The sequence below is a fragment of the Biomphalaria glabrata genome, chromosome 7, assembly GCF_947242115.1.
Source record: "Biomphalaria glabrata chromosome 7, xgBioGlab47.1, whole genome shotgun sequence".
Classification (NCBI taxonomy): Eukaryota; Metazoa; Mollusca; class Gastropoda; family Planorbidae; genus Biomphalaria; species Biomphalaria glabrata.
The window spans coordinates 39219290-39245254 of record NC_074717.1 but is presented as its reverse complement, the minus strand read 5'-3'; the positions used below and the strand labels follow the sequence as shown (position 1 = coordinate 39245254).

General features: G+C 34.7%; 2 protein-coding genes across 2 annotated transcripts; both read right to left on the bottom strand.

Annotated features, from left to right (window-relative positions):
- Positions 1 to 1763: 1763 nt before the first annotated feature.
- LOC106071408 (60S ribosomal protein L13) lies at positions 1764 to 4695 on the bottom strand. The gene is made up of 4 exons (XM_013231497.2): positions 4574 to 4695; positions 4046 to 4299; positions 3716 to 3889; positions 1764 to 2007 (listed from the first exon to the last, which is right to left on the bottom strand). Exons 2-4 carry the CDS (start codon positions 4289 to 4291, stop codon positions 1801 to 1803), a joined length of 627 nt encoding a protein of 208 aa, XP_013086951.2. The 5' UTR covers positions 4292 to 4299; positions 4574 to 4695; the 3' UTR covers positions 1764 to 1800.
- Positions 4696 to 12304: 7609 nt separating this feature from the next.
- Positions 12305 to 19938, bottom strand: LOC106071664 (DNA ligase-like). The gene is made up of 9 exons (XM_013231824.2): positions 19760 to 19938; positions 19530 to 19598; positions 16772 to 16826; positions 16319 to 16438; positions 15526 to 15605; positions 13712 to 13892; positions 13483 to 13571; positions 12721 to 12842; positions 12305 to 12430 (listed from the first exon to the last, which is right to left on the bottom strand). The coding sequence occupies exons 2-9, from the start codon at positions 19571 to 19573 to the stop codon at positions 12360 to 12362; spliced, it is 762 nt and encodes a 253-aa protein (XP_013087278.2). The 5' UTR covers positions 19574 to 19598; positions 19760 to 19938; the 3' UTR covers positions 12305 to 12359.
- Between the last annotated feature and the right edge of the window lie 6027 nt (positions 19939 to 25965).

The following is a 25965-nucleotide window of genomic DNA, read 5'->3' as shown; positions in this document are numbered from 1 at the left end:
ACGCCACTGGCAGGGGGTCTACCGAAAAGCAGAAAACATGCCAAGGGGTCTACGAGATAAAAAAGTTTGGGAACCACTGCTCTAATAGCACTAGGGAAGAAGGAGTAGGCATATTTGTACAAATTTGTCCTAGCATATGGTACGAGGAATGTGCCTTTATCTTTGTCTTTCAGAATATTTTTTTTTTTTTTTTGTATTTGAAGATTATGGTTTAGTGTTTTATGTATAATTGTTACTTTACTTTTGAGTCTTCTGCCCTAAAGGCTTTCTAAATTTAGTGATTTTACTAAAGGTGTTACTCTAGCGACTAGTCAAATGTGAATATTCATCTGTTATGAATCTCACTGCTCTATTTTGTGTCATTTATGTAAATTAAAAATAGTAGTGGACCTAAGACTTTTCATTGAGGTACACCTGAGTTTACTATTATCGGTGTTGATTTAGAGACAATTTACTTTCGACAACACACGAATCTAATGTAAATAATTTTGACTATATAAAACCATCTATTGAGTTATTAATAGGCCTATATTTCTATGGCTAGACGTTACTTTGCTATTAAATTAGTACGTACTGGAAGGTGAAACATTTTGACAGAATCGACCGAGTGACTAACTAGTGGGTACAGCTTGATTTATGTTTAGTGAAAAGTCAAAGGAGCATCACATTGTCGTGACAACTTTTGAGGGGTCTGTCTCAGTTTAATCGGCGAACTTTTAGGAAGATGACACCTGAGCAATGTCAGCAACTGATGAATTTGTTTTTACTACGAACATCTATATTCCGGTAGTTTTTTTTTTTAAACCAATATTTATTTTCAGAAATAAAAATTCTGGATTCATCTTTGCTAAAACAGGTACCATTTTAACAGTAACAGTTATCCACTGCGGGAGGCAAAATGCAAAAAATAATATGCTACCAGCACGCCTCTATACCACTGTATGGTAAAAGTGTGCACCCGTTGAACAGGGATATGTGGTTTATTCAATTATAAATTAAAATACTTTATATTTCACATAGGACCATTGTTAAGACAAGTTTTATTCTTTGACCTTTTAATTTTAACCGCTAACACAGAGGAAGATACTTTCATGTAGTCCAGTGTTTTCCCAAAATGGAACACTTAAGATTAATTCACTTGGTGGCCACTAGTTAATCATTCCTATAATTAGTGGAACACATTTTGGGAAACACGTGTAGTTCCATCATGTAGACATATTGATTTATGCACGTTATTCCCTCCATAATTTTGTAAATATATTCTTATTAAATATATTATTCAATCATCCAAGAAGTTGCTATGTACAACCAGGTACAAGTCATTTTAAGGGTTTGAACCAATGAAACTAGTCTTGTATTTATACAGTATCAGTGTTAAGCATCAAAATCTCAACAGTTACAGCATTATCCAGTTCCTATCATAATATTCTAATTTAAACAGCTTTATTTTCTAATCAGCGAAGAATATTATTGAAAAAAAAAAAAAACAACTCATTATATCCTGCATCAATTTGTAACCAAACACTTGTATCCAAATAAAACTATTCCAATGTTATGAAATAGAGCTATAAAAATTTAACTGATTTTTAAATAAAATAATTAAACAACAGGTTATTAATGCTCAAGTGTGAATTACAATATTTCTTAAACTACATCAGGGCATACAAGTGGTGATACTTAAAGCAGACAGTGCCAATATAAATTTAAAATGAATCCCTTAAAAACAAAGACACAATCATAATATACAACTCAAAACAATGTCAGTCGTTCCCAAAAATATTTTTATTTAAATTAAACAATCTATTTATCCTTGTCTTCTGCCTCCTTCTTCTTCTTCTCTCTGACACCAACCAACTTTGCAGTAATTCTAGCCTGGCGCAAGGCAACAAAAGCATTGTGTTTGCGCTCTTCTTCTGTTGGGACACGTGCTTTCTCAGGTTTGAAGACACTGGGAATAGGCAAGATAACTGAGCCAGTCAACTGTTTCACCAACTTCAATTCCTCAGGCTGAAAGAAAAAATATTATCCCAGATATTAAAACAATACACATACACAATTTTAAAAATTTCTTTGAAAAGCCAATGTTAACTTCTAAAATCAGTCATAATATATATATTAAAAAAAAGGTTGGTCTTTTTAAATTCTCAAATTGATACATACTTTTCAAATTTGATAGAACAAGCATCCTTAATTATTTTAAATTTGAAAAACAAAAGCAGGAATGTATGGTAACTTCAGTATAAAGCAGCATCCTAAGTGATTAATGTAGCCCAGTTCAACTTAAATAAAGAAAAGCAAATAACACTAATGAGTGTACAAACTCAATGTACTTTAAAATAACCCTACCAACCTTTAAATGTTCCCAGCTCTAAAGGGCTATGCCCCTTTTCTTACTATCAAATTCTAGATCTAATGAAAATTTTTTTTTCCCTTATCAATCTCTCACAGTATCTTTCAATTGAAAACCTGAATAAAATTTTGACTCCCCAGAGTCGAAATCAACTAAAACATTGATCAAAAAGGCTTATTACAACAAGCCTAGACCTACATTTTAGGTGGTTGGTTCAGGTTTATAGCCAATTTTAGGAAAATTTTCAAGTAAAACCATACCAATTCAATGTAAACACATGGCAGTAGCCATGTGGTTTAATTACGATGGTTGCTAATTTTTAGGTTCTGACTTTTTTAACGAAATGGTCAAGTAATGAAAAATATGTACACTGGCGTAGCAACCATTTTGGAAATTATCCAAAAAGCAGTATAACCAGTCAGTAATTGGATGGCTGCCTGGTCATGCGGTTTGCGCGCTGGACTGTTGTTCAGATGTATCGATCGTCCCGGGTTCAAACCCTGCCCACTCCCACCCCCCGTTGTCATGTGGGAGGTTTGGACTAGGAAGTAAACTATCTTCAACTCTGAAGGAACATCCGAAACATGTAAAACAGGTGTGTTAGTAAGCATTCATATTCTAAAATAGCTAAGCATTACATCACATTCTCTTATGTTAACACACAAATATTTATTGAGCATTTAATTGTTTATATTAGAACTTTTTATAAGCAATAAGTAGATTATATATACATTAAAAAAAAAAAAAAAAGAAGATTTTAAAATATTTAACTATAATTATGTTGAATTGCCTTTCTAATTAATACATATATAAAAAAAAAAGGATTTGAAAAATGTTAAAATACAAGATAAAGAATGATTAGACTTGAACTGTTAAATGGCTTGTGTATGAGTGTATGGCCTGTGATTGAACAAGCTGTGCAGAAAATCTTAAGTGAATAGAGGGAATGTAAGAGCATTTCAAAAAAAAAAAAAAAAAAAAAAAAAAAAAAAAAAAAAACAACGTTCAAGAATATCGGTTACACATAAATTGTGCAGTTCAAAAGGTTACCGAATGTTTTAATTTAGTTGTCAAACATAAAATTAACATACATAGCCAGCCATTCTTAAACTAATTAAAAAGAAGCCAACGCTGGAATAATTATGACGTGCCATCCAAAGATATATTATAAATCCATTTTGATTGAATATAATTAATAAATGAAACACTAAGACACTTTATTTTCAAACACAAAATACCATAGTTTTTAGACGTATACGCTTTTCCAGTAATGGGCACACAAAGATTTCAGCTCACTAAAAAGTCCATATCTTAAAAGCTTATTTGAAAAAAAAAAAAAAGAATAGAACTGAAACAAATACTTACAGAAGCATCACCCTTAACTGGTTTGCCTTCTTTACGAGGGAAAATAACTAATTTAGTCTTGTACTCCTTTAATCTCTGCACATTTTGCTGCTGTGACTCAATGGAAAGGTTTCTCCTCCTGTAATCAACAGCAATACCAATAGTTCTGGCAGTTTTCTTGTTGATTCCAGCAGACTGAAATGAAATAATACAGTAAAAAAAAAATAGAAAAATGGGAAAAGAAAGTTCAGAATCCATTCTACCTGTCTTAAAAAAACTTATTGACTTCTAACACAATCAGTAAGTTAAGATTCCATATCTTGTCACGTCTTGTGGAAATGGATACAATACCTTTAATTCATCCAAAGTAAATCCACGTCCAAGCCTCACTTTAGTGTTGTATTTGAAAGTTGGGCATCGGACAATAGGTCTCAGAAGTCCAGCTACAGGCCTTGGAGCAATAGCGGCTGCTTTAGCAGCTCTGGCAGCCCTCCTTCGCTTCTTTCTCATGGGCTGGTTAAACCATGTCTTGACCATACCTTGCCAATCCTTGTGGAAGTGGCCATTGGGAACAATGTTGTTTCTTTTGGGAGCCATGACTTAAGCTGGTGAATAAAAAAAAGGACATAATTTCATGTACTGTCTATTTTAGATCTAGTGTTTACATGAGCTAAATCATATTGACCCAGTACAAATCGAGATCTAATTCGGCTAAGCATAATTACAAGTAAATGAAAGGAAGATGAATTTTAATTTAAATATTTTAACAAAAGATAAAATACGGTGTAGAAAAATGGTTTAAATATACGAGATTGGGCGTTTTAGTCAAGATTTTAGTTGATTTAACAACCTTGTTGACAAAAAAATATAAATACAAACCTTTAGCCAAAAGTTACCGGAAGAAAGGAAAAAAATTACGACTGGGCCATGCGCAATGAAATAAAGACAGATAACTGTTAAAAAACATCCGTTCAAAGCACTGACCTACATCTATGTGTTGTATGTTTTCAAAGTTACAGACCAGCTGAAAAGATTTTTTTTTCTTCTTAAAAAAATCGAGTTAGCTTTTGATTTCTATAATAGATTACCATAGATTCATAGACTGTTCGTAAGTAATTAAAAACAAATCTGGCAATATGTGGAGTGGACATCACAAAGTAAGTATATTTGTTATTCGAACATTGAATGCAATTTCGTAAGGGACATTAATTGTTATCCAAGTAGAAGTAGTACGATAATAATAATAATAATAATAATAATAATAATTCATAGGAACATCTTCGTTGCCTGTCAGAGGGCGGTACTGCTGCAGACCTGCCACATCACCAGAAAATTCCTCAGTGGAAACTGTTAAAGGGACTACGATGAATTTTGTTTCTCTTTAGCGAAACTCGACCCTGGCAGCGCCAGAGAAAGACTACTCGTTCATTTCTAACATAATAATAATAATCTTTATTATCCGTAAGGAAATTTGTCTTACAATTTGTGCATTACACCAAACATAGCCAAGGCCTTTTCGCTAACATTAAACGAGGACAGTTTTCTTAGTAGTCGTAATCTTTGCTGCCCTTTTTTGCTCTTTTTACAATACTTTTATTCTACTCGTAACTTCGTGGAAACGAAAACCTTCTGGGGGCGGACTGGCTATACATAGCCATATATGGGCATTTGGGCAAATGCCCAGTGGGCTGGTACCTATTGGGCAGGTAGGGACACCAAAAGAGCCGCATAAATGCCAGTAAAATGTTTTAAAATTTTATAATATTCTCTTTAAATGCATCACTTTGAGCGTCGTGATTTACAAAAAAAAATAAAATCTTTTACACTTTAAAGTCTCATACTAATCTAAATCATTGTCTTAAATAGGCCTACCCTACATCCGTATGGTGACCGGCCATTTCATCCTTGATCACTTCATCCCCATTTAAATATTTTGTCTTAGGCATTTGTAATTGTGCTGTTAAGACTTTGCCTTTAAGACCGCGTTTCATCTAATATTGGCTATAAATATGTTTATTTAGAATAATTTTTGATATTTTGCACATGTTATTAGACTAGTGTATATATTGTTTCCCCCTTACTCTCTTCATACTTGTTGAGAAATGAAAGAATTTATTTCAATAAGTAGATATATTGTAATGCGGAGTTTGTATTTAGTTATATTGTTTATGTTTATTGTAGGGATGTCAATATTATCCTGCGCATATTGCGTGATGTAATGATCAAATGCCAAGGTGTGGTGGAAGTAGGGGAAATCTTTTGAGAAACAGAAGTACGGTTAGAATAATTATGATCAGGCCGCTCTGCGCTCATAATTTATCATCAAATTCCAAAGTGTGATGGAAGTAGTGGAAATCTTTTGAGAGATGAGAACGATTAGAATATCTTTCATTTTCTTTGTCAATCATTCTTTCTTAAATATGAGCGTGTCATTTCAAACCCTGATATAAAGTTTTATTTATTCTACAAAATGCTAAATTCAAGAAATACGCAACACTGTCCAAGAAAATACAAATGATGTACAGCAATACGAATCAATGGATCGTCTTCTTACCTACTAGCAATAGCCTATCTTATTGATTTCAATTAACACGCAAAAACAATTTTTACATAACTCTATATCTATAGATGTTAATTTTTTTATATAGTTATAATGACATTATATTCTATTCTTTTTATTAATGTTAATTCTTTTTGTCATGCATATAATATATACATAATAAAATATATTCAATCTTGTTAATTTAATACTTTTTATAGTTATTATCTGATGTATTAGAGGATGAAATGACCAGCAGATGAAATGACCAGAGGATGAAGTGACCAGGGGATGAAGTGACCAAGGATGAAGTGACCAAGGATGAAATGACCGGGAATGAAGTGACCGGGGATGAAGTGACCGGGAACCATCCGTAAATAGTGCTTCTAATAGACGTCAGTCAATTCCTTATACACAATAAACAAGAAACCTAGAGATCGACGTAAGTATGAATATATTAGGATGAATCTATGAGGAGACCAGCAACGTTTCAAGCCCTATAGATGACATGTCCAGTCACATACGAATTCTTATTGGTTTGGTGGAGTAGTCGCATGATCTCGAGTTGGCCCCTCTACGAGGTCCTTCACAAGTTTTAATTTTTAGGTCTACCATGAACAGTGCATAAATGTGTTGATTGGAATCGAAATGCAAAATAATCGAAAAGAAGGAGCAGAAAATAAATGAGTTAAAAAGCAACTATTGCTAGAATCCTGTGCATAAAAAAAAAGTAAAATTGGAATGTTTTCTCGCAAGCACTAAGAGATTCACCAACGTCATGATGACAGCATTTATGAATGAACAGACTCAACGCCATAAGGCGACAAAGATACAGACTTAGGTCGAAATACATAGAGGCTTTGCTAAAACATGAAATAATCTTGATAGCATTGGTTTTACTGAACGTAAGTATATTAAATTACCGTTAAAGAAGTGGACTTGGTGCTCTGTTGTGTGTGTAGCTAGCTCTAAGATGCGGACAGTCAAGCTCGGTTTCCAAGGTATTGAGAAAGCAGTGAGTAAAGTAAAATTTCCCTTTCAGACAATTTCGATCTATAGGGCAGATGACGTGAAGGTCATTTGCTTCTTTGGCCAATGGTTAACGAGCAGCACAACGACAGCCGCCTTTTACTTACCACAACTAGGGTCTAACACCCGTTAGGGTTGGGTGGACCAAGGGGCGCGCTAAGAATCCCAAAATATAATGTACCAATCGCCTTCCGGACTTCCATGTGGAATTTAGCTCAGATTAATTTTTTCTTATTTCTATGAATTAAATTCTTCGTTTCAAATAAGGTCATGTGATAGGCCCTGCTAATTTACTGATTAAAAGAACAACAGATGGTTTGCTTTTTCTATTTATATAAATAAAATATTTACAGTAATACCGGTTTGCAACAGAAGTGTACAACGTTTCAGAAATCTAAATTTTATTACAATAAATTAAAAAAAATATTTTTTTCTTTTAAAATTTTTGTAATGATTAGATAATAATACATTTTAGTAATATTATGCCATTTGGACTATTCACTGAAAAAAAAATCAAATAAAATGTAAAATTTTCTTCTTATAAAAACCAATGACGTTGTACTACGTAGATATAGAGTTTAAAGGTAGATAACTGTTGGAAATGCTGTCAACTATTTTAATTAAATAAAGTACTACTTAATTTAAAATTATTAAGGTCAAATATAGTGTTTGCATTAAACGTAGGCTACACTTTCTTTTTACTAATAATGTTTTAAAACATATAAAATGTTTCAATTCATATAAAGTTCAACATTTTAAAGGAATATTTACAAAATACTGAATTAATAAAAATTGTAGATTTATCTTTCAGAAAGAAATTTAATTCAAGTACGTATAAATCACTGGCGGATACGGGGGGGGGGGGGGGGGGCCCAAAAAAAACAACAACTATTTCCGGTATTGAACGCAAACAAAATGGATAGTCTGAGGTATCTACAGTGCATTATTCTGCTACTAAAAGTTTTATTTAAAAAAAATTATGTTATGCTTACTGCCTTAGATCCTCCCGCGTCGTTCGGCGCATTGGGCGGTAAACTGCTTCCTCAATCTGCCATTAATTCAATTAATAAAGTGCAGTGAATAGTCATCTTTCGAAAATGAAAAAGACTAAATGTGGCTCAACAAGATGGCTAAGACGGATTTTAGAAGTCAGTTATAGAGATCGGGTCTCGATCAAGGAAATCCTAGGCCGAACTTTGAGCGTAGCTATGGAAATTTTTAATTTGTTATAAAAAAAAAACCCAGAGAATTTTTAGTTTACCTCCACTTCCCTTTTCGATATAAAATCTAAAGCAAACTACATTCACCGAATTATAAGAGCGAAGCCAAGAGAGGTTACAAATTTCTACCAGTCGCTAGGCTCCGTTAATAAAGTGCCGAAATGGAAAAAAAGGCTAAATGTGGCTCAACAAGTCAAAGATGGCTAAGACGGATTTGGGAAGCGTGGTCGAGAGGCTAAGTACGCTCGTCCTGGCTACCTATGAAGGGGGCTAGAGGTTCGACACCCGACTCGAGCAGAGTTGTGTTTACTGAGCGCCTACAGGCAGCACGGAAAATCTTCTCCCAGATACCCCCTCCTCCCACGGGTCCACAAATGAGATTGGACCATAGCGCTCTGAGCATGCTATAGGTATGAAAGGTGCGCTTTACAAAAGCAATTAAACAAACAAAAAAAAAACAACAACATTCCAATGATATTTATGAAACTAAATATGCGGATCAACGAAATATAGAAAGCATGAAAGTAGCGCTATGTAAAAGCTATAATTATATTAATAATTATTATTTCATGAGTCGGCTATAGAGATAGGGTCTCAATCAAGGAAATTTGAACTGGGACGTCTGGGAGTCGATCCCTTAGTAAGGTTGTGACAGATTAACTCCATGAAGAACCTTTTCTAGGGTACAATAAACGTCTTCCGAATGAATGAAGGGTCAGAATGTAATAAAGATTAATTATGTTCACACAAATACACACATATATAGCCTACATATAAATATTATATATATATATATATATGGCGGGGTTATATTAGAGTTAGAATGCACTATACTCGCTTTTTTTGCAATTCATTTCCCTGGATTTCTAAGATGTTCTTAGTAAATATTCTAACCACTGGAATACTCCACCTCATCCTCCATGACTGCAAACCAGTTGGTCTGTGGCTGTTTATATGGTATTCACAGCTAACCTTTATATCTAAGAGTTCTTCCCCTATCCGACACCTGGGGGCGCGCTTGGTAGAAGATGGTAGCTCCCCCAAGTAAATTTTCATAACTGTTGTGTCCAACGATTATACAATGGTGCAAAAATGGCAGGAAGAGTTAATTAATAGAAAACTAAAAGTATTCAAAAAGAGGAAATAGTGAATGGAAGTAGTAACTTCAAAACCTTTGGAATCTTATGAAGAGTTATCCAATGTCATTCAAAATGTTAACCAGCTAGTCTAATAAATTAATGAAAAATAGGCCTACATTAAAGGAGGTTTACACACAAATTTGCATTGTCGTGTAAGTTTCGATGAAACTACCGGTAATTACAACCTCCAATGAAAGTAGTTTTTCAAGAGTATTTAAAATGAAAACATATTATTTAAGAAATACAATTCATCAGGAAAGTTTATCGTTAAAGCCAATAGAACTCTATAGCCTCTAGACCAGGCATGTCAAACAAGGTGTTCAAGCCGCATGCGGCCCGCGACAATTTTGCATGCGGCCCGCTTGGCCACCTAAAAAATTATCAAAATAATGTTAAATTATTACGCTGCAAAATAATAGATGACAAGCTACTTAAAATGAGAGTAGTCAAGGCGGGAGAGTATGAATGCCACAGCTAGCGTTTTTTTTGACTCCGTTGTTAAATATGGTCGGATCTGGCCTAATCTACGCAGCTGCAGATAAAGACCCTTGCACAGCTGACTTATGTGTGGGTCGAAAGATAGTGTTGAGTCGAAGAAAACTCCAAGATTCCGCACTACATGGACATAAGGAAGCTGGCAGTTCGTGATAAAAAGAGAATCTGTGCTTTCAACGTTTGAGACGTTGTTCTGAGTGCCAATGTTAATTATTTCTGTCTTAATATTCGTTCATCTTGAGCTTATTTTCCACCATCCAATCGCTCACCCTTGCAACGGACTACTGATTTTCTCTGCCAGATGCGACACCTCTGAGGGTAGGCTACTGAGGAATCGTATAACTGAGTCATCGGCAAAGAAATGGTATAGGATGCCGGTTGGCCGTATGACACAGCTGAGTGGATATGTATACATATAGTGAACAGTACCGGGCCTAGAACTGATCCCTGGGGTACCCCGTACTTCAAGAGTAAGCTTGTTGATTCTGTTCCGTTAACAACGACACTTTGGGTGCGTTCAGTCAGGTAGGATCCAAGCCATTTTAGGACGATTCCTGCTAAACCAAAAGAGGCAGAGAATCTGGCCATCATAATTCCATGGTCTAGCGTATCAAAGGCTGCGGACAATTCCAGCATTGAAAGAATTGATATGTGGCCTATGTCGGAATTGTGAAGTAAGTCGTTTAGTACCCTGACCACTGCTGTCTCTGTGCTTCGGCACTTCCTATATGCAGATAGAAATTCTTCCAAGAGACAGTAGGCCTACTGTTCAAGATGAGAAAGAATTTGCGCTAACACGATGCGCTCCAAAAGCTTTGACAAATTTAGCTAACTAAGGAACAGGTATTCCGTTAAGTTTTGTATTCTTTTGTATTGTTTCTAATTTAGGCCTACATAAAACTAGTAGGCTATGCTTTCCGTTAAGTTTTGTATTCTTTTGTATTGTTTCTAATTTAGGCCTACATAAAACTAGTAGGCTATGCTTTCCAACTGATTTTTTGGCTGCGGCCCCTCAGGCCATAGTATAAAAAGTTTCTTATGTGGCCCATACTCCTTAATGAATTTGACATGCCAGCTCTAGGTGAATTATACAAAACTATTATAGGCCTACATGATTTTAGACTTCTTAAAAATGAAATTTGTGCATCGGTTTCTATCAGGGCTGGATTTATCTATAGGCAACATTGTTTAGAAATATTGCAATGACATATATTTTACAAACTTATAAAACAAAGGGCCCCATATCTCAAATAACTTAGGGCCTTTTAAAGTCCAATACGGCACTGGTTTCTATATCCGATGGTAGGCTAAATGAAGTTATCTTGTGACCAGCAAAAACTTTTACTTTCCTCATCTATGGTTAAGTTCACATTATAGTTGACTGAAGTAGGCCTACTCAAGAGCATCTAAGCCATCTTCGCCAGGAGTTGAACCCAAGACAACTGGACTTGGAAGGCAAGAGTTTGATCACTCAGCTTGACAATGAACCACGTTTAATAATTAATCGTATTAATCATCTTAATATTAATAATTATTCTGGCTTTTTTTTTCAATAATTCATAATCTTATCTTACTCTTTCTTCATGTATGGAAATTTAAGAAAAAGGTGGTGGTTGGTTAGAATTAAAGAGATTAGTCATTTATTTCCCAGATAAAATTTTGCACATACTGTTATTGCATGCTAGCTAAAAATTGGAATTTGTGGTGTCACCAGAGAATACTGCCTTCTTTATCAAGAAGCCTCAGCAAGACACTGGCTGAAAAAACACCCATATAAAAAGAAAACTAAACCACTGTGCAGCTCATCTCCGAGAACGAGGAAGAAGATAGCTAGAGCATAAGCTTAAGTGAATTTTATGGGTTTAATCAACATACCCCAGTACTTACCTATTGTTTCTTCCTTTTTTTTTTAATGGCAAAATATAAATGTTTAGTTTTCTATATGATCTAAACAATTATATCTGATTTACTTGTTTTAATGTACAACCGCTTGCCCATACCATTCTGTTAGACAAGTATTGATGAATGCATTGTACAATTACATTTTCGCAAGTGTTCAATTTTAGCTGCATTTATCAAACTTGACATATATGGACAAGTACGAATGAATAATCATCATAGCGCATACAACTTAGACACAGTTAAAAAAATAATAATTCTCTTTATTTTCATGATTAAAAAACGTTCATATATAGATCTAGACATAATAAAGTGAAAGAAAACCAAGTAAAGTGTTCAGGGGTTTAGACTTCCTCTTCATTCAGGACTTGTCTAATTTGAGCATCTCTAGGCTTAGTTTTGTCTTTGCATACACCTACAAGAACAGAAATATATTTTAAAAAATAAGATTGAACTTAGTATAAACTATTAGGTCCTATGTAGAAAACAATTTTAAAAGATCAATTATGTTTCAGATTATGAAAACGCAATAACTGATATTCTTTAAATAATAATGAGACCTAATCTATCTAGTCTTAAGATTTCTAAATGGCTTGTCTATTTCATTTCGTGTAGCTCAAACATTTTAATTCTTAAATATGTCAACAGTATTTTAAACATACCGTATAAAAGAAATATACATACATAATAAAGAAAACAACATACCCACAAATGTTGCGAATCTGGGGCAACCACTTACAAAAAGCTCTTGGAACTTGTAAGTGATTATCGTTCCAATCTTTGGGGGATGCCTCATGAACTTGCTATGTAAGTAATTGTAGGTGAGTCTGAAAAATGAATTCAACCAGTTAAAGTTGAAAATGTTTGTTTGTTTGTTTGTTTTACATGTTTCGGATGTTCCTTCAGAGTTGAAGATAATTACTTCCTAGTCCAAACCTCCCGCAGGACGACGGGGGATGGGAGCGGGCAGGGTTTGAACCCGGGACCATCGATAAATCTGAACGACAGTCCAGCGTGCAAACCGCACGACCAGGCAGCCATCCAAAATGTTAAATTTTACAGCTTTTAAAGACACTAGCAACATGGCACTTTAAATTTTTTTTCAGACAAAGCTTATTCTATGTGTCTATATGGTAAAAAGGTTGTGCACACTATTTTTCCCACACCCAATCTTGAATCAGGTTGAAACTTTGCACAATTATTCATTGGCATGGACAAAACAGGGATCAATTTAAAAAATTAACCAGTAAATAAATGAATTATTAGAAATTAATTATTTAGTTTGATACTAACCAACATCAATTGAATAATGAACCAATTAGTCAATTATTTATTTGATATCAAATAAGGTAAATAACTTCTACATTTATTAGTGATATATTTATAAGTGTTTTTGTTTTTTTTAAAAAGGATTTTTTTGCTTGTTGCTTATGTTTGTCGTACAAACAAATGACATTCAACACTGACCCCAAGTAGAATTGTATCCCACAAGCCATACGACATTTCAAAGCGCGACAGGTGTAACGATTAGATTTGACGTGTTTTATCACAACAGCCTGTAGAAGTAGAGATGGGTATGGAAAATATTTTAGATGTGAATCATAATACATTTTTGTGTAACAAATATCATGCATTCATATTTTGAGGAATCTGGTTTTGTTAGGAAGCAGTGTCATGTTAATAATAACTAACTAACCTCAGCATAATAGAATTTCTTATATTTAAGTAAAGTTATTGATCTACAAGGTCTATAAATTGAATTAGGCTTTCGGAGCATGATTCCTTCGGCCCCAATGTTTAGAAGTCTGACCATTTCTTCCTCTAAATGTTCTTTACTTCTACATTTTGTCTGCTCAACAAACACTGCATGTGATGGACTGAAATGATAAATATATATAAAAAGCAAATGAATAAACAAACCACCTAATATAACTTGAAAATGTATACACTGTCCTTTAATTTTCTCTAGCACTGTAGTGAGAGTTTGAAATCAGGGTCATGACTTACATGTTACCTTCTTTTCCTCTTCTACCAAGATCATCAAAATAAAAAAAATAAAAATACTACTTTCAGATCTTGCAATCTGTGGGGATGATGATGTAATGATCATCTGTTTCTGTAGCACAATAACCAACTTCTTTTACTTTTCCCCAACTTGTGACATGTATCATGCCCATTAAATTTGAATTCAAAATTCCAGTCTCCATCATGATTCAAACCTGAAACCCTTTGGCTCAGAAGCCAAGCGCTTTACTACTCAGCCACCACACTCCATCATCATAAGAATATCTCTCTGAAGTATGGTTTATCAGTACAGCTAATAAAGTGTTGTTTTTTTTAAAATAAATTGTGTTGCAATATCCACATGATACTCTACATTGATAAGCTGTCTAAATTTAGCACTTGCTAAATGCCCACCACCCAATGAAAATGAAAAAAAATAGTGGCTGGTCATTTAGTCCTAGGCCAAACTCTCTCACAATAAAAAATGAATGCATCATAATTAAAATGCTGAATAATTTAACAATACATTTAATATTAACTGATGCATGCAAAAAGTTTTTTCTTTTAATGTTGCTAGCTAAAATGTTATATTCAATTTAGAAATCTTTATTATTTTTATGAGTTACACTAATTTCTTCCTTTGGAATTAGCCATTAACCTAACACTGTACTAAAAATGAAATGACAAGAAATGAGCAGGTGTTTACATAAAGATTTGATGTAGGCAATTATTTTGTTAGCCAAAGAGCAAATTGAATGCCTAAAAGAAAATAGAAAACTATGAATCAGTTGTGTTGTTTATTTCCTTTCCTTTATTATTTCTTTAAAATCTTTCTTTTAAAATCATCATCCATTTTGATGCTTCAATCACTTGGATTTTCCACCCCACACAGTACCCATGGAGGCAAGCTGGCTGAGAGGTAAAGCACTTGGCTTCCAAATGGAGTCCCAGGTTTGAATCCTGGTGAAGACTGGGATTGTTACTTTAAGGATCCTTAGGACGCCTCTGAGTCCACCCTGCTGTAATGGGTAACTAACATTAGTTGTGGAAAAGTAAAGGCGGTTGGTCATTGTGTTGGCCACGTGACCTGGTCTTGTTAACCATGAGCCATAGGAACAGATGAAGTTTACATCATCTGCCCCATAGATCACAAGGTTTAAGAGGGGAAATTTACTTACTACTTTTACAGTTCCCATAATTTACATAAACAGCTTTATTACTCCCCCCCCTTTCAATAAAATGTATAAAAAGAGAGTCAAATTTTCAAGTAGCCCAGTAATTGCAAAGTGTTTGTATTTTGCATTTAAAAAAGAAATTAACTAAAATAACATTTCTACTTTTTTTTTAAAATTGATTCATGCTTTTAGCATCCTCAGTGAGCAATGGTCCAATTTTTTTGTGGATCAGTGGAATGAGTGGGTATCTGGGAGAAGATTTCTGTTCTGCCTTAAGGTGCTCAGCAACCACAACTTTGCAGAAATGAAATATTACACAAACAGTACTAACTTGACATTTTCAAAATACTCTTTTATCCGTTGCATTCTTGTTTCAAACACTTCTTTGCCCATACTAGGGGAATCAAAGACCTTGAAATATAAATAGAACAATTATGAATTCATAAAGTAAGACAACACTGGACATTAATCTTTAAAATGTTTTAATTCTAAAAGATGGAAATCAGTTTGATGTTTAGTAAAAGATAATTATAAACAAACATTCAGACTTTTAAAATGGAAATACTAAAAGATGATAATGATAAATATTTATAATCTTCATTTCTGTGAACCAAGTAAGTGACATTAACTTTAGTAAACAAGATGCACATGGGGAAAGACCCAATGCCAGCAATAAAGTGTACATGTAATGACGGATGGCTGCCTGGTTGTGCGGTTTGCACGCTGGACTGTCGTTCGGATTTATCGATGGTCCCGGGTTCAAACCCTGCCCGCTCCCATCCCCCGTCATTCTGCGGGAGGTTTAAACTAGGAAGTAAACTATCTTCAACTCTGAAGGAACATCCAAAACATGTAAAACATTTTAAACATATATAAGAGGAATATTTTATACTTATTGTAATCAATAACTATTTGTTTGAAAAAAAAATTGGGAAATAAACACACGTTGATTAACTAAATCTGTGTTTCTAGTGATGACACTATATTATTCCATTTGTCTTAATACCGGTATTAGATTTAAGCGCCTACATAAATTAAAAAAAAAAAGTAAAGTTCTCCTTTCAGACCTTGTGGTCTATAGGGCAGATGATGTAAAGGCCACAAAAACAGAAGACCCTACATACACAATATTTAATGTCATTCCATTTTGGACTTTGTGGTGTCTTGACTATGCTGATAGTAGACTGAAACTGTCCCCGCCCACCAAAGAGCTCACCATCTAAATGCATGTCTTTTGGTAGATCCTACAAAAGAAAAAAAGTTGCAAAACTTCTAGAAAAAAAACAACATTGCCATAAAACTAAAGATGTTTTCTTTTAACTTATAAAAAAAAAGGCTAATATAAAGAATTGGCTCTTAGACTTTTTTTTTCCTACTCACTTTTTTTTTTAAAGAAAAATAAAATATTTATATCAGCTTAAAAAAATAACAAGAAACAACTGAAAGTTTCATCCTGTAACCCAAAGTTCAAGAAAGTTAATGCAAGTTTTCTTTCTACCCCTCAAAGAACTACCTGTTTATTATAAATATAATTTAAGTAGGCATAGACTTGAAGTTAAATAACAAAGACTATTTACTTTAGTAAAGAATTCTGGAGCATAAAGTGCATTGCCTAGTCTTGAATAAAAACATCTGTGGATTAAGAATTTATGTATTACTTTAAAAATTATTAATTGTATTACTATGCTTGTGTGATAACAAAGAATCCACTACATCTAGTCTATGCGATTTGAAATCCACAAATTTTAAATTAAGGTAAACAATTATCCATAATGAAAAATCAATTATTGTGTTAAAAGAAACTATTGTGTCTGAACCATGGGCGTAGCCAGGATTTTTTTTCGGGGGGGGGGGTTTGGGGGGGATTTCCCCCCCCCCCCGACCCCCCCCCCCCCGCGAATTTTTTTTTTTATATGTATTTATGTGTGTGTGTAAATAATCTTTATTGCATTCTGGCCCTTCATTCTTTCGGAAGACGTTTATTGTGCCCTAGAATAGGTTCTTCCATGAGTTAGTGGAAAAATTGTAGATTCCCCGCCAATACTAGCAAGGGGGTCTGGGGGAGCGCTAGGAGCTCCCCCAGCGCGGGGCGAAGCCCCGCCGCCAAGCACTATTTCTGATATTGAAAGCCAACAAAATGCATATTCTGAGGTATCTACAGTGCATTTTTCTGCTATTAAAAAGTTTTATTTCAAAAACCTAATGTGCCGTTTGGCGCATTTGCCGTCAAGCTGTTTCCATAAAATTGTAGATTCCCTGTCATTACTAGGGGTCTGGGGAGCGCTAGCGCGGGGCGAAGCCCCGCCGCCAAGCACTATTTCTGGTATTGAAAGCCAACAAAATGCATAATCTGAGGTATCTACAGTGCATTTTCCTACTATAAAAAAGTTTTATTTCAAAAACCTAATGTGCTGTTCTTACTGACTTAGACCCTACCGCGCTTTTCGGAGCATTTGACGTCAAGCTGTTTCCATAAAAATCTGTCACTGGTAATGTCTGAAGCCTCTTCCCACCTGACATGAGGACCTCAATGAATGAGTGGCGTCAAGTTGTACAAGGATATCATTGCAACTCTTCTTAGGCGTAACTCATTTTGTCGGAGAACATGTCCCGCAAACCTCATACGTCGCTCTCTCACAATCTTACTAAAGAGTCGACTCCCAGTTCGGCATAGGATTTCCTTGATTTAAACCCGATCTCTATAACTGACTACTAAAATCTGTCTTAGCCATCTTTGTTGAGCCACATTTAGTGTTTTTCAATTTCGGCAGATGACTATTCACTACAGTTTATTAAGGGAGCCCTGCCACTGGTAAAATGTGTAACCACTCTTGAATACGCTCTTGGAATTAAGTGACTGTAGTTTGCTCTAGATTTTATATCGAAAAGAGACGTTTTGTCGTCAAAATCATCTGTTGGGGGTTTTCCACCTCAAGATGCTCTGTAGGGGGATCTTAAACTCAAAACCATCTGGAGGGGTTTTAAACTTTAAACAAACGCCATCTGTAGAAGAGGGGTTTAAACTCAAAACCCCCGATTGGATTGGCTACGCTCAAATAATTTTAGTGTGTAATTTGCTTTTTTTTTAATATTGAAGAGGTATTTTTAGCATTAAGCCCCTCTGAATGGGGTTTAAACTCAAAACCCCTTTTGGCAACGCTCATAGCATTTGGAGTGCGTAATTTGCTTTTTTTCTTACACTGAAGATGTATTTTTTAGCCTCCCCCCCCCCCCACGGCGGGGGATTTAAACTCAAAACCCCTTTAGCTGCGTTCATAGATTTTAGTGTGAGTAATTTGCTTTTATTTATATTGAAGAGGTACTTTTTAGCTTCAAACTCCACTGGAGGGGAGTTTAAACTCAAAACCCCTTTGACTACACTCAAAACATTTTGAGTGTATAATTTGCTTTGTTTTTATTATTAAAGAGGTATTTTTTACCTTCAAACCCCGCTGAAGTGGGGTTTAAACTAAAAACTAAGTCAAAACCCATTTAGCTACGCTCATAACATTTTGAGTGCGTAATTAACATTTTTTTATATTGAAGAGGGGGTTTATCGTAAATTTTGGAGGGGGTTTTAAAATCAAAATCTCCCTTAACTGTGCTCTTGGAATTAGGGGATTTTCGTTTGCATTTTTGTTTTGTTTTGTTTTATAGAAGAGGGGAGGGGGGTTAACTGCAAAAACCCCAAGTAGGGGGTTTAAAACTCAAAACCCCTAGTAGGGGGTTTTAAACACAAAACCCCTAGTAGGGTTTTTTAAACTCGAACCCCCCCTGGTAGGGGGTTTTAAACTCAAAACCCCTTGGTAAGGGGTTTTAAACTCAATACCCCATTGGTTGTGCTGGGGCAATTGATGGTTTAGTATTAAAATCTCAACTTAAATAAAAATTAAAGCAAAAAATCATTCACTAAATTCCGATCCCCCCCCCCCAAGGGGGGGGGGATTTCATTTCGGGGGGGGGGTTTGAACCCCAAAACCCCCCCCCTGGCTACGCCCATGGTCTGAACAATATGAAGGGTATGTTTTGATCTGTAAGCAATTTGTCTCAACAAATAGTAAGAATACGCTAAAGTGTCTGATCTTGTATTAATAATATGTCAATGGGTTCCAACAATTTTTTTAAAGCCTAGTATTTCACATGGTTTCTTATCTGTAGTGAAATCATAGGGACAAAGGAAAAATTGGTGAATTGAAAATAAAATATTTTACATCATTGACTAGATTAAAAAAATTAGGTAGGAAATAATTATTTACTTTTTGGAGACTGGTCTGTAAATTATAAGAATATTAAAAACCTTAATAAGTAGAAACAATATAATAAAAAAAAACTGACCTTCCATTCCAGAAAGCTCTAACTCCATCTAGCTTCTCACTCATCCACCAACCAACAGGATTATGACGTCTGTGTATAAATCATAATATTAATTTGTAATGACTTCATTAGTATACATGACTCAGTGATATTTTTTTAAAACAAACATTCATCTAAAAAAAAAAGCCTTTAACTTGATCTATGCATACATGCAGAGTTTTGATCATAAAACTTTCAAAATGTTTTCCTACTTTTCATTATATTTGTGGGCTAACAGAAGGCTAACATCTATTCGAGGTTCTATGTCTGATGTTGACAACAAATGATGGGCTTGATGCTGAACAATAAAAGCTTTGAACCTGTTGTGTAGATTAATTAAAAAAAAACTATTATTTAGTATTATTTAGGGAAAGTGGTGGCTGAGTGTTGTAGCATTTGTCTTCTGAACCAAGCAGTCTTGGAATCAAATCTCTGTAAATACTGGGCTTTCTGGAGTTTAAGAATGCCCCTGATGTCACCCATCTCATCATTACCTTTTTTACTTAAAAAATCTCTTTGATCCATATCAAATATTTCATTCATACAAACTCATTACATGTTGAAAAATTAAAACTCTTTGTTTTTTTACTCCAAAAAAATATTTTTCACCAAAAATAGTCATAATTATCTTGTTTAAGCTTTACAGATATTAGCAATTCAAAATATGATCTTATTAATTACAGATGTTCCTTTAAAGAAGAAGATAATTACATCATATGCATATCAATGTTTCAATAAGGTCTTGCATAGTTAGCTTTTGTGCTATAGAGGCTCTTCAAATAGAATCTTAAAACATGTATTACAATTTTACAAGAAATTTCAATTCTAGGTACTGTAAACTGTTTTACCATACCCATACTTTAGTTTATAGTCTGAATAAAACTCAACTGTTTTACCATATTTCAGTGGGTCTTGGGCAATCCTCTGATCATCTTCTTTAACATCTTCAGATTCACCTGAATATTAATTAATTATTGAATATTAAATAAAGAAAAAACAGTTATTAAATAGTTGCATCAACATAACATTAATACTATTAGCCAAAGGGGAGATAACAACTGACCACACAGAAGAATTTGAGACTCAATATTTGTGTTGCCCATAGGAGTGCAGTAGTGCCCAATATTCACCTTAGTGAACTCAATGAGCCCTACAATGAATTGTGTTTCCCTTTAACTATACTTCGTACTTATGACAACAATAACAACAACAACACAACGTATGATAGATGAAATACAATTAAAAGAAAGGCATCAACACTCTAAATAAAGTTGTGTCCCTTTGTTCCATCCATGGATTTTAGTTAACTTGTTTACCAACTCCATTCGTATCTTATCTTATATAATACAGACGTTACTTCAAAAAAGAAGATTACGTCCTACGCGTCATGCATTTAGTCATGCATATTAACCAATGACTTAAATTCTGCCAAGTCATTGGTTTTCCTGGCTAGCTCAGGCAACCCATTCCATGCTCTAATAGCACTAGGGAAGAAAAGTAGTTGTACAAATTTGTCCTAGCATATGGAACGAGGAATGTGTCTTTATCTTTGTGTCTTTCTGAATATTTCATTGGATTCTGTTTTTGTATTTGAAGATTATGGCTCAGTTTTTTTTATGTATAATTACTACTTTACTTTTGAGTCTTCTCTCCTGAAGACTTTCTAAATTTAGTGATTTTACTAAAGGTGTTACTCTAGTCAAAAGTGAATATTCGTTTGTTGTGAATATTCGTTTGTTATGAATCTCACTGCTCTATTTTGTGTCTGTTCCAGTTTCTTAATGTTTTCTTGAGTAGAGGGGTCCCAAACGGAGGATGCATATTCTATTATTGGCCTAACCAAGGTTAAATAACATTTTAGTTTTATGTTCTTAGATCATAGATCTAAATAACGACACATTTAACAATATTTTGAATATATGCAAATGTGTAGAAGAATTCCCTTATTCCAAATGAGATAATCGAATAAAGGGCACGGTTTGTGGAAGTAAGCAGATTACTTTTTAATCAACCAAATCTTATTCAATAGTGCTTGTATAAGAAATTTACAGACTATTTATTATTAGGCCTACCGGTACTTTGCCTATATCATTTGAATCACAACAAGCCAATCTACAGATCTAGATTCTATTTCCTTACTAACACATTATTTAATTAACTGGTGACTGCTGTGCCTGTTGAAGTACTTGATTTTATTAAAACATTAGAAGCCGACATTTTGATCTATCTAGATCTAGGTCTAAATTAGTCACTCCTCTCTCTCTCTCTCTCTCTCTCTCTCTATATATATATATATATATATATATATATATATATATATATAATGTCTACACAAGTCAATTTATTGTTTGATGAATGTATAAATAGTAACATTAAAATAATTTTAAAAAATCCTCAATCGCTTGGAAACTTCATCTTCACGTATTCCTCAGTCTGTTGATCCGTTGGGGTACCACACGTGATTTGTGGACCGTCTTTCTCCACTACTCTGTCTTTTGTCTTGGGTAGAATATCATTCAATGACAGGCCCGTCCATTACTTTGTTGTTTTCCCTATCGCTTTCTCTGTCTGCCTCGTCTTCCTTTTTTTTTTCTGGTACTGTTCCCTGGAGGAAGTTTTAGTTTGCGTTTTTTGACAGTGATCAGCAGGTCATCGTAGAGCCTATTTGCCGTTGTGATCTTGTTTTTAAAGTTCCTCGATCGCTTGTGATGCGATCTTTGTAGGTGATACCTAGGATCCTTCTACATGCTACAGCATATCACATCCATTGCTAGGATCCTTCTACATGCTACAGCATATCACATCCATTGCTAGGATCCTTCTACATGCTACAGCATATCACATCCATCGTTAGGATCCTTCTACATGCTACAGCATATCACATTCATTGCTAGGATCCTTCTACATGCTACAGCATATCACATTCATTGCTAGGATCCTTCTACATGCTACAGCATATCACATTCATTGCTAGGATCCTTCTACATGCTACAGCATATCACATTCATTGCTAGGATCCTTCTACATGCTACAGCATATCACATTCATTGCTAGGATCCTTCTACATGCTACAGCATATCACATTCATTGCTAGGATCCTTCTACATGCTACAGCATATCACATTCATTGCTAGGATCCTTCTACATGCTACAGCATATCACATCCATTGCTAGGATCCTCCTACATGCTACAGCATATCACATCCATCGTTAGGATCCTTCTACATGCTACAGCATATCACATTCATTGCTAGGATCCTTCTACATGCTACAGCATATCACATTCATTGCTAGGATCCTCCTACATGATACAGCATATCACATTCATTGCTAGGATCCTCCTACATGCTACAGCATATCACATCCATTGCTAGGTCCTCCTCTCTAGTTTTTCAGTTAACGTCCAAGATTCGATGCATTGTCTTTGTCATTTCGTTTTTAACATAAGCTAGAGTTCTCACCCTTGTCATTTACTGTCTCCCTTATTTAGGTACTCTTTTTCTTTTTGCGTTTTCTTTTTTTCTCTTCAGTTTTAGTTAGATTCTATTTAAGAATCTAAATTTCTTTTAACAGCAAGCTGTTGTTTTTTTGTTGTTTTTTTTTGCAAAGGAATATCAATATAGAAATAATATTTATTGATTAATTAAAAAAAAACATTTAATATACCGTAGGCCTACATACTACCAGGCAAGCACGCATGCCTCACATTAAGTATTAAAGGCCTTTTAATAGACCGAAACTGATATAGGCTATATAGAATTAAAATCAAGATATCTAGATCTCTTTTTGTTCCATTTGGTTTATCTTTATTCTATTTTAGATCCAGAATATATATATATATAGGAGGCGCGGTGGCTGAGTGGTTAAGCGTTCGGCTTCTGAACCTGACACCCTACTCGTTTACCGATAGCCATAGAAACAGATGACCTTAACATCATCTGCCCCATAGTTCGTAAGGTCAGAAAGGGAAACTTTACTATATATATATATATATTCCAATACATTTGTATACAAATGCAATTAGAGATAGAGATCTCTATATATCTAGATATCAGACAATTTCGTATTGAGATCTAAATCTAGATCTAGATCTAGACATCCACAGCTACTGCTAGGGTAGCCTTACCACATACATAGGCTAGAGCTTGACTAGCTCAGGATTATAGGCCTACTAAAAACGTGACAAGGTGTCAAAATCTAGATCTAGATAGATATAGATCTATTCGGATCTAGATGAGGATAAAAATAGCCTAGAATCATTAAGAATACAGATTTATATAGATTTAATTAAGCTTATAATATGCTAAGAAAGATCAATCTAACCTTAATATTTCGAAACAGATTAGATTTTTGATTTATAGATCTGTATCTAAATTTTATTCAAAGGCAAGGAAATAATCCAATTCACTTGAGACATTGAAATGATAAAGATTTGACAGTGGTGACGCTGATGAGTTCGCAGTCAGTTTAACACAAGACCTTCAGCCGTTGATACGGAATCGTTATTAATTAGATCACACTTGTGATTGAGATGTTTGTTTTGTCCTTGTTACTTGGAAATTCCTATTTCATCAGCTTTGTGGAGGTCAGGGTACAACCAATAAGAGACAGGAGCTCTTTGTATGTTTAGTTGTTTTTTTTTAAATATTATTACAAAAGGTTGTAAATAACCTCCCCAATTTTTAAGTTTTGTTAGGTACAATACATAATTGTAGTTTCAATTTGATCCGAGAACGGGTGTGGGAGAAATAAAGTGTACTATTATCTAAGGGGACCAAACCATACATATTTACCCATATCTGTGCATACTGAAAAATTAATTTCCCTTGTTGGTATAAAACAATTAATTAACAGTAATTAATGGGCTCATTTTTTTTTATTGATTCACGTCTTGTCTACGCCTATGAATGATTGTGCAAAGTTTCAATTTGATTTGAGAATGGGTGTGTGAGAATTAAGGAGTTCAAACTTTTCACCAGCCAGAGTTTTGTAACAAGAAAATATATACAGCACTGGAAATGTGAACCGATGATGTCAAGAAGGCCAGACCTAACTGCTGGCAAATACAACAAACAAAACATAGCAGTCGTTGAAGCTTCTTATTTGGTGGCCTTCAGAATTGCTAGAACTATGAAACCTCACATCATTGCTGATGACTTTCTGTTGCCAGCCTCCTGATACGTTGTTCGAGTAATGATTGGAGCCGAATATTTTGTTCGATCTACCAAATTTAATTCAGTCTCCGTATCTAATGACACTGTTCACGGAAATAGCTGCCTGGTGATGTATCAATCAGGTAATCCTGGAAATTATATATCTGCTCTCTGGCATAGACCACAAGATGAATATGGTGATTACGCAATATAAAAGTACATAAAGGTAATAAAGGTTAAATGTCATTTATTTGTAATGTAGTTATAAGCAGAAATATTCAATACAGCTTTGGCAATTCATACAAGATGTTGACTTTATGACTGCGATTTTATACCACTAGCAAAAACATGTCATCGCAAAGTGGGCAATTGTAAAAAGGGGGGTCGAGAAACTAAAAAGGTTGAGAACCGTTGCTATAGATAGTCTGTTGGTAAAATTTGATCTAGTCAGTTAATAAGCTGATGAAATTAGTTAAATTAAATTAAATTATGTCTTTATATAGTGCTACTACCAGTCTCATTTGTGAACCAGTGGGGGGAGGGGGGTATCTGGGAGAAGGTTTTCCGTGCTGCCTTTAGGCGCTCACTAAACACAACTCGACTCGAGTCGGGGGTCGAACCTCGAGCCCCCTTCATAGGTAGGAATATATTAACGTTTAGGGCATGGGTGAAGCCAGGATTTTTTTCAAGGAGGGGAAGGAGTTTTTTCTCAATTGCACACACACACACATACACATATATGTGTGTTTGTGTGTGCGTGCGTGTGTGTGTATCTATTTCTATCTATCTATCTATCTATCTATCTATCTATATATATATATATACATATAATTTTTTATACATAACTATATCTTTGATTTATTTTTTCGGACGACTTTTGTACGGTGGGGGAGCAGTAAAGCGCATGGCTTCCGAACCGAGGTCCCGGGTTCGAATCCTGGGATTTTTAACTTAGAGATATTTGGGCGCCTCTGAGTCCACCCAGCTCTAATGGGTACCTGTATCCAAGAACAGGATCTTTCTAGAGCTAATTGAACGTCATTGGACCCAATGCATTATTTCCTGTATTTAAAACTTTAAAAAATGCATATTCTGAGGTGTTTACACTACAACATCCTGCTACTCTTCTATTTTAAAAGTGTAGGTCAGATATGTAATCTTCTATTCACTGAACCCTATTAATGGAGCCCAGAGGCTAATAGAAAAACTAATCAATTTGTAAAATGTTTTATTTGGTGTAGGGCTGAACCTCATATGACTGTAGT

Coding starts and splice junctions, on each gene's coding strand:
- LOC106071408 (XM_013231497.2), bottom strand. CDS start 4,291: ATGGCTCCCAAAAGAAACAACATTGTTCCCAATGGCCACTTCCACAAG. Junction 3,890..4,045: donor TTACTTTGGATGAATTAAAG/GTATTGTATCCA, acceptor ATTTCATTTCAG/TCTGCTGGAATCAACAAGAA. Junction 2,008..3,715: donor CAGTTAAGGGTGATGCTTCT/GTAAGTATTTGT, acceptor TTTTTCTTTCAG/CCTGAGGAATTGAAGTTGGT.
- LOC106071664 (XM_013231824.2), bottom strand. CDS start 19,573: ATGAGTGAGAAGCTAGATGGAGTTAGAGCTTTCTGGAATGGAAG. Junction 13,893..15,525: donor GAGTATTTTGAAAATGTCAA/GTTAGTACTGTT, acceptor TTATCATTTCAG/TCCATCACATGCAGTGTTTG. Junction 12,843..13,482: donor GGGATACAATTCTACTTGGG/GTCAGTGTTGAA, acceptor TTCATTTTTCAG/ACTCACCTACAATTACTTAC.